General features: G+C 55.7%; 3 protein-coding genes across 3 annotated transcripts; all 3 read right to left on the bottom strand.

Annotated features, from left to right (window-relative positions):
- Nucleotides 1–247: 247 nt before the first annotated feature.
- JCM15063_004547 (uncharacterized protein) lies at nt 248–2,155 on the bottom strand (the record flags this gene model as incomplete). Its single annotated transcript, XM_076678540.1, has 1 exon — nt 248–2,155. One exon carries the CDS (start codon nt 2,153–2,155, stop codon nt 248–250), a length of 1,908 nt encoding a protein of 635 aa, XP_076534284.1.
- A 113-nt stretch (nt 2,156–2,268) lies between these two features.
- Nucleotides 2,269–5,382, bottom strand: JCM15063_004548 (uncharacterized protein; the record flags this gene model as incomplete). The annotated part of the gene is made up of 8 exons (XM_076678541.1): nt 2,269–2,727; nt 2,790–3,083; nt 3,172–3,747; nt 3,831–4,078; nt 4,146–4,179; nt 4,251–4,666; nt 4,778–5,069; nt 5,143–5,382. The coding sequence occupies 8 exons, from the start codon at nt 5,380–5,382 to the stop codon at nt 2,269–2,271; spliced, it is 2,559 nt and encodes an 852-aa protein (XP_076534285.1).
- Nucleotides 5,383–5,673: 291 nt separating this feature from the next.
- MDM34 (ERMES complex subunit MDM34) lies at nt 5,674–8,522 on the bottom strand (the record flags this gene model as incomplete). Its single annotated transcript, XM_076678542.1, has 4 exons — nt 5,674–8,034; nt 8,103–8,216; nt 8,293–8,367; nt 8,451–8,522. 4 exons carry the CDS (start codon nt 8,520–8,522, stop codon nt 5,674–5,676), a joined length of 2,622 nt encoding a protein of 873 aa, XP_076534286.1.
- Between the last annotated feature and the right edge of the window lie 461 nt (nt 8,523–8,983).

Consider the following 8,983-nt stretch of genomic DNA (forward strand, 5'->3'; position numbering starts at 1 on the left):
TATGGCGAGAATGTCGATACAAGCTAGGCAGTAGAAGTAGTACACAGAGAGCAGGGAGTTTCGAACGCATAGCGCGACAAGGAGAGAAGAACAGTAAAAAAGTGCAAACGGTGCAAAGGTGAAACGATACAAGGTGAGAAGCGATGCACGGAAGAGTAGGGCTCACGAGTACCAGTAAACAAAGAGCTAGTCATGGAAGCGAACGGGGATTTCAACAGGAAATGGAAAAAGGGTATTCTGAGTGCGTTTAGCACGCCTCGATCTCACTCCCTCCAGCTCGACGCTCAAAGTAGGTCGTCGAGGAACCCGAGTGATTCGATGTCGGAGTTGAAGGAACCGACCGTTGATTCGTGAGTCTCCGCAAGAGCTTTTTCCAATAGTTCATCGCGAGTTGAAACGAAGAATCGATCTCGCCGCCCCATGGAGCCGTGATCGAGGGGGTCGAGAGCATGATGCGTTCTTCGTGCGTCATGGACAAGGAACGTGACAAGGGTAAAGGTACAGTTGTTGACACGGGAGACGAATGGGTCGAAGTGGTGGATGCCGAACGTTGACGAGTCGAAAACGGAGTCGTGAAAGAAGTGTTGATCGCGGTCCTCGAGACAAGAGGAGGAGACGACAAGCGAGGGGCAAAGACTGGAGGTGCAGGAGATTGGACCCATTGAGAAGACCGTGAAGCCGTGTTCGAGCTTCGAGCCTCTTCTTCGGTTTCCGTCGCATTGCCCTCCTCCTCCTCGAGAGCAAGGTCGAGGTGCGCGGCTTGCACATACGTCTCTCCAATCGAATCGAGAGCCCAATGGGCGAGTTCGAGCCGGGCTTTGTGAGCGAGTGCAGGAGGGGGTGATGATGCACGAGATGGCGTAGGCGTCGGGTCATCCGAAGCCAAGACGGGGAACGTGGTCGCGTCAAGGTTCATCACCTTGGAAGCAAAGTCGCCTGATGCGCATTGCGGGGTTGTCGCGGTCAATGCGGCTGAACGAGCAAACAAGCGGAAAAGGTGGTACGAAAAGAACTCACCCATGAAGATTTGACCTTTGGCTGCGTCGATCCGGTTCTGTTGGATCCTCTCGTGCAAGACTGACTTGATGCGCTCTGCTCTCGAACGTTCCTCTGCTTCGATGCGCTCAAAGCGAGACATCTCGAGCCGCTTGGTCCCAACGCTACCCGCTGCACCACCTTCTCGCCCTGCAGCCTTCCTATGCCTCCGCTTGCTAGGGCGTCGCTGCCCGTTCGAGCCGATCGAGAACGCACCCTCGGACGAGGTGTGCGAGAGCGCGGAAGGAGAGTATGGCGAGAGTGAGCGAGGGACGACAGAACCGACGACGGGCGCGAGTGCGAGTCGATTGCGATTCGAGGGAGAGCGCGACGCGCTGATCGAGGATGATTCGCCGCGACGGCGATGTGAGGTGATTCCCGCCGAGAGAGCCGAGAGAGATTGACCGAGCTCGTCGTCAAAGTTTGCGCGGCGGGCCCTACGCGCAGAGCCTCCTCCTCTCGACGCGTGCACGTCGCTGCGGTCGTCATCGTCCGATCCAGAAGTATACGCGACACTCGATTCCGCCTGGGCATCGGCAGCGACCGGGACAGCAGGGGATGGCCGGCGAGTCGCGTGCGGGATGGTCGAGAGTGCTGCTTCGGTCAAGGCCCAGCTGTGCGCGCCATCGAGCGAAACGGCATCGAACGAACTCGTGGTCGAGGCTGTAGTCGAGTGCGAGGTGTCGGTAGTGGCGTGCGAGAGTCGGCGATGGCGTCGGGGAGCGAGTTGGCCTCTTCGGCGATCAGATGCGTCTTCCTCTCCGCCTTCAGATGACGAGGTTTCACGCAGAGACTCTGCACCAAGCGCAAACACGCCATTGCCATCGTGGGCAGGCAGGAGTGAGCCCGAGATGAGAGGAGAGTTGCCTCCTTCTTGACTCGAATCGAAGTTGCTGCTACTCGCGTACGAGCTCAGTCGCTGCGGGCGAGCCCGAGGGGGACTCGCGATCGTCGTCCAGGTCGAGTCGGCGAGAGATGCAGGTGCGCCGAACAGGAGGACGCCTTCGCCTTCACTCGAGCCACCGTCCGACAGAACCGAGAGCCGATCGTGTGAAGCTGACGACGGGACCTGCGATGCCACAGGAGGCTTGCGCCGCGCGTGCGCAGCCTGAAACGCCATCCCTGCCTGCTGTGTAGAGAAACTGAAGAGAGGAACGCTAGTCTAAGATGCATGCATGCAAGATCGATAAGCCACGGCGACTAATTCATTATCATCGTGCATATACGCAGCCTTCACCGCCGCACGACCCCTTCCCCCTCGAGTCTCCGTCGCAATGCCGGGTTCACCATCGAGTTGTCCTTGGGCAGCGCGTCGAGACACCGTTGCGCAATCTCGTGACCTCCCGTGCTCCACGCGACTTCCACCACCGGCAGGATGACCTTCGCAACGAGTTCCCTCGTGACCAGCACGTCGAACCCTTCACCGCCTCCTGGCAGTTCCACCTCGTCTTCTCCGGCGTGGCATGACGGCACGACTTGCACCGGCATCCGCAGAGACCGCATCAACCTTCGCCATCGCATACACGTTCGAACGAGTTTGACTTGTCGAGACAGGAAATGTTGTCGAGTGAGGAACGTCGACGGGTCGTACGCGAGTGCTGGCACGCTCAAGTTCGACTCGTACGGAACGAGCAGTTGTTGCGCAACGTGTACCTGCATCCGCAGGCGGTACAGGAACGCTTGCACCAGTGACTGTTGAATGCATTCCCCCGTCAGCTTGACCACAGCCCTATGTCCTTGGAAAGGGTACTCGCCTCGAATTTGGGACTGTCTCGTTCGACGCAGTAGCTCATCTCGTCCACGAGTCGGATCGCCGCGACCGTCTGTCGCGAACTTAACGGGTCGTAACTCTCCCGCGCGAGCTTCTCCAACCTCGGGATCACGACGGACGTGACGAGCGCGTTGACCACCTCGGTCGATTCGTCGAGTGGCTCTGTCGATTCGTCCGATTCCTCAACCTCGTCCGTATCGCGGTGACCGTAAGAAGACAGAGCTTGATGCCACGCATACTGTGACAAGTCGGAATGCGTTTTCGGAAGCTGTTCGATCTGTGGACCGTTCCCCAAAAAAGCCGACGTCAAGTTTTGACCGAGTCGCGTGTTGTCTCGAACGGAACGAAAACGCTTTTTCTCTCACCTCGAACGGGTTCCAACTCGACATCTCGACCCTCGCCCAAAACTCCCACACGCCGACGAGTCCGAGCGCGCCAAACATCATCGCGTACTCTTCTCGATACAACTCGCGCCACTCTTGAAACTTGCGTCGAATTCCGAGGTTCGGGTCGCGGTAGTCGTCGACTTTGACGTCCTTGAACAAATCTTCAAGAGACCGATGCAACGCCGAGAGCGCTTCGGCAAGGTCCGATGTTTGTGCAGCCGCGAGCGCCGAATCAGATCCGTACCCCGGATCCTCGATCGGATCTGGGTACACGGAAGGGGCGGTGGAAGTCGATTCGGTGTACCGCCGCTGTCGTTCAGCTCGACGCGTCGTACGCGTCACTGATCTCGGATCGAGTTCAACCTCGTTCGCGTTCCCGTCCTCCTCGAGAGTCTCCGCCTCTCGATCCGAGACGAGAGGATCTGTCGGAACTCGAGAACCGGTAAAGAGGGCAACATCGTCGGAATCATCGGCCACCCTCCGCTTCGAGATGATGTCGAAGCGCTCCTTCTGAATGTTGAGGTATTCTTTCTCGATCCTCTCGAGTTGCGGAAACTGTGTACACATAGTCTGACAAGGGTCAATATACAATCTTCTCTGGAACACCAGTGCACCAAGACCCCCTTCCTTGTACTTGCCTTTTCGTCGAGGAACGCAGCCCAGTCTTCGACCGTGTCTTTGAACTCTTCGAACCATCGACTCTTCTTCTCGACCGTTTCAACTTCTTGTCGCAGCTCTTGCTCCTGTTTGTCGAGGTCTTGACGTTCTTTGACAAAGTGCTCGAGTGAAGCGGCATCGAGAGTGTGCGAAGACTCCAACGTCGAGAGAGACAGCGTCAGTCGAGAGGTCACGGCCGCGAGTGACGGTACCGTAGTCGATTGAGGTACTAGTCATCAATTTTGGGGTCCATGAGCTTTGGAGCCAGATGGCAGGATAATTCGACCTCAACTCACTCGGTGCAGAACGGTATGTTTGCTTCACGTCAGCCTGTCAGTTAGTGAATCGACGATCAACCTACGAGCGTGGACCTACACGAGAGAAGCAATTGATGAACTGACCTGGGGTTCCTTCGTGGTCCGATCCCCGTCACCTCCTCGTCTGATTTGCGCATCTTCCCATCGTTTCATCTCTTCGTCTTCTCCGCTCACGTCCCCTTCGACATCATCAATCATGTCTCCCATCTCACCTCTTAACTTGATCGCGGCTTCTCGATTCGCTTTCCGGCCCAACGGGATCTTGTCCATCGATCCCGTGTACGCCGCGAGATCCTCGTCGCCGTCACCGAGTTCGTCCTCCTCTCGCACGAGTCGACTGTCTCCACCTTTGTTTGCGAACCCAACTGCGAGGGTCGATCCGGTCCCACTACCGGAAGACAGCGAGATGTACCCATCTTCCAACCCACTCTTCCTCATCTCTTCTCTTCGAGCTTTCGCTTGAGCGATTGCATTCGAAGTCGGGATTGTCGAACTGGCATCTGTCAGGTCGAGATAATTCGAGAGCTCGATCAATATCCACGGACATGGATTGCGAAACGGGGTCAAGCTTGCGAAACCGCCGAGAGAGAAACCCTCGATTGATTACTCACCATCGATCGTACCAAATTTGCTGAGGGTCAAACCGTCGTATTCTCCATTCGAACGATCCGTCGTGGTTGCAGCAGGTCGAGGTGCGCTCAGTTGAGAATTCTTGAGTTGGTCGAGGTACTCTTTCGAATAGACGGAACTACTAGGCGTTCCACCTGGGGTAGACGTCGTAGGGTTTGGAGTCGATGCGGCCGTAGTTGATTGGGCTCGCAAGAGTCCACGACGAGGAGTGGATGAACTTGAACGTTTGATCACGGTCGGACCATCCTGTTCCTCATCGTCCACTTGCATGTTCTGTTCATACACATAGCAATTGATCTCACGTGAGTGTTTGTTCACGGTAGAGAAGAGATTCCGTTCTGCTCACGTTGGATGATGTTCCGAAACTCGACTTGGTTCCTCCTCCTCCTTCACGATCTTTGACTCGACCAGCAGGAGTCTTCTTGCGCCGATTCCTGATCACCACTGCTGGTCCTTCATCTTGTTCATTCTCGATCGGAGTTGATTCATTCGCGTCTGCTGCGTTGGTTCCGAATGACAACTTTGATGTCGACACTTTAGGTCCTTTGCGTTTTTTGATCGAGACTGTTGGCGAATCGGTCGACATGGCCCGACGTCGACAGAGTCGTGTGTGCGAGACAGAGAGAAACCGAGCAGATCAATCAGATTGATGTAATATTGATGTACGCGCGTACGCCGCGCGCCTACATAGCCTATTAACCGTAATTAATACTGTATGTAGGTCGCAAAAACCTCGCTCGAATGTGGACAGGTCACGAAAGACAATACGTTACAACAACACGGGCACATGTACTTCGGATGCGATCGAGACCGATATAAGCCAAAAAAAGAAAAAAAGGGAAATCCAAATCAACAAGAATGTTCGTGTGATTTTTGATCACAGGTTCAACCTGCTGAGCATTTCCCGTGCTCCGCCTTGAGCAGCACGACTGACACTGCCACTTCCCGCACTTGGGAAATAGTCGCTCAACTCGCTTGGAGCGCGACTCGCATTGTTCCCAGTCCCTCCAACTCCTCCGACCCCGACTCGTAGTCCAATCCCTCCTCCACCTCCTCCTCCCCCAACATTGAGGGACGGCATCTTGCGGTGAGAGGTTGGAATGGTTGTTCCTACTGCAGTAGCAGACATGGGTTGATAGCTGTTCCTTCGAGACATCCCCGTCTGAGGCGAGTAGACCGACGAAGCTGGAGTCGACCTCGGACTCGACGTATTTGATCCACCTTGAGGTCTTGCAGATCCAATCCGGTGCAACCGTTTGCGAGTCGCTTTGACCGGGTGAGGGCTCGCAGGTACGAGAGGTCGATCGAGCACGACTCGACCGTTCGAATGCGTGAGAGGAACGGTCGACGACAGTGTACTCCCGTTCGCAGGAGTGACCGGTCTTGGAGAACTGCGAGCCATGACGAGTTCGTTCTCACGCGTGAACGGAGACAAGGTTTGGTTCGTCGACGAGAGCGTTTTGAGGTGTGCACACGAATCGTTCACTCCTGGGTTGAGCACGATCGGGAGGTGCTCCTCGTCCAAGAACGACGTATTGAGTACCGACGAAGGCGAACGAGACAACAGGTCGATTGGTGACGGGCGAGTGAACGACAAAGGCTCTTCCGGATCTTGACCGTTCAAAGGTGGAGGTTTGAGAGCTCGAGTTGGTGAAGCCAAAGGAGTCTTGGTGTCGAGCTGCTGTTTCGAGTTCGCCGAAGAATAGTGCGGTGGGAACCGGGACGCGGCAGCCTCGTTCGATGTCGAAGAGGCCGACAGCTGCCACGAGAGATTCGAGCGATGTATTGTGTTGCTGGTCGAAGACGGGAACCGAGCAAGTGATGGCATTGATTGGTTTCGAGGAAGCGAACCAGAAGCTGCTGAATATGCGGGTGGGGGCGCTTGCGGATAGCGAGGGAATGGGAATCTCGGTGTCGAAGCAATCGAAGGCGTCGGCTCAAAGTCCTGCGGATGGTCACTCTGCAGAGGTAGTCGGCTCAACGATGCGGACCTTGCGAAACCTGCTGCACGACCCAAGCCGACGGTCGAAGCTGCCGATCCCCCCGCCGCACTGCGAGCCGTGACCGACGACGGACTGCCATGCGCCGATGCTGACCCGGTAGAGCTTGTACGGAGTCGAATCTGAGATTGAGTGTGAAAGACTCGGGGACGGGTGATAACTCCGCCTCCAACGGCCGGGATCGTTTCGAAAGAAGCAGCCCGGTCGTCTTGCGCATTCGTCCGTCGTGATCCTTCTGGCCAGCCCGGTACAGAAGGGTGGTGATCGTCATCGACCAGGTCTCTCAGACCGATCATGTCAAAGTCGAACGACCCATCGCCAGTTCGAAGCGGTCGATTCTGCATGCTGTATTCGTCTGCTTCCTGCCCGTCTTCTTCGGCGGTCTCCAACACGTCGCCTAGACCTCGCTTCGAGCTCCCAGCCCTCACGAGACGTCGGTAGTCTGCGAATCCGGCGTGGTGGGGAATCGAGTCTGGTCGAAGGCCGTACGTCGGATCGTACGCTTCGATAGACTCTGGCACCGAATCGAGCTGGTCGTGTCGCAAAAGTGGCTCGTCTGTCGACCGGACCGAAGGTGATCGACCGAATGACCTTCCGGACGAGGTGCCTCGACGGGCCGCGCCAGAGGTCGACCAGGTTGAATCATATTGAGACTCGAGCTCGACACTTTCGCCCATATCACTCGGCGCAGCACTCATCCTGCGTGTGAGTCCTCTCCCTGCACCACCTCTCCGAGTACCGGACGGATCGTTTCCAATTCCCTGACTCGAGATTCCCGCATCTCCTCCTCCTCCAACGTAGGCCGTGCGAGTTTCAATCTTGGCATCCTTTTCGAACCCACCTGCAAGTCCTACTCGAGCTTTCGAAGCGAGGTTTGCCGCACCCTCTCCAGCACTCTTGACTTCTCCACTCAACCATTTCTGACTCAACCGGTGAATCACGCTCGGGAGGTCACTTCGGAACGCTTCCCTCAGTTGCGCTTCAATCTCACGTTGAATGAACCCGGCGACTGATTCGACTCCATCGAACGACGAAGAGACGTCGACAGACTCGAGTGGGTCGTTTTTGAACACGAGCGTAATGCCCTTTTGACGCGAGACGACGAGCACGACAATCGCTCGGAGCGAGAGGGACGATAGTCGAAGTGTCATTGGGACGACTAGAGGTGCAGCGGCGAACAGGATTCGGGGGGCACCGAGAATATCGAGCGAGGGTCGGGGGACATTGAGAGGGTTTGCCTTGCAATACGACAAGAACAAGTCAATTTGTTTGCAGAAGGGTTCGTCGTGAGGGGAAGGGAACTCACTTGGACTTTGGTCTGCAGCACAATGTAGGCATCTCCCGAGTAGGTGAGCCTAAAGATGCCTCTGAACCGCTCTGTCGATAAATCGCCAATCTCGAGTATTTCGAGTTCGGGAGGCTAACGCACCCGCAAAGTATGTATCAGTACCAAACGATGCCTGTCAGGTTCTGCTACTGGCAATATTGAGACTCACGATCGTGCCCATGTTGAGTTCTTTGACTTCGATACGGTCAGCGATGATTGGAGGTTTCTGACCTTTGTTGAGGGCCTGTCCAAACAGTGATATATGCAACTCAGTGCTACATGATCCATGCGAGACTCGGGTGAACGTAGACAACGGGTGCAGCGTACCTGAGCCAACATCTCGCGCGCATCCTGATAGAACGCTTCACTAAACTCGGGCCATTCAAAGTTGAACGACATCCTCCTGCACGAAACACAGCTCCTGCCTCCGTGGCCCACTCAATATTGACGAGCCCAGTCGAGATTGGTAAGAGAGAAGGGACGAGTTGTTTTGCCGAAACAATGATCAAAACAAGTCGGGGGTACCAATCGTTTCGGCTGCTGTCGAAAGCAAAGTCGTAGCTGGAGGCCGCGAGGATGTTATAGGTACAAGTTGCCGAGATAGTTGTCGCGTGAAGATCTAGCTGGTAACGGACATCGCGCACCATGCATGCGTTTGCGATGCCGGGCGATTACGCACTTTTTTGCGAAACTCTCTTGCCCTGGCGAGAGGCTTTCACAACGACAGAGAATTGCAAAGAGTTTCAAATCGATGTACTATGAGAAGGAAAGAAGTGAAGAAATGTGCCAACGGTTCACACGCCAGGCCAAAGCGTCAGATCCCCCTGTATTGGGGCCAAAGCTTGGTCTCGTCTAGAGCC

This window comes from Sporobolomyces koalae, assembly GCF_050403365.1.
Source record: "Sporobolomyces koalae JCM15063 DNA, S_koalae_JCM15063T_v1_ctg15, whole genome shotgun sequence".
Classification (NCBI taxonomy): Eukaryota; Fungi; Basidiomycota; class Microbotryomycetes; order Sporidiobolales; family Sporidiobolaceae; genus Sporobolomyces; species Sporobolomyces koalae.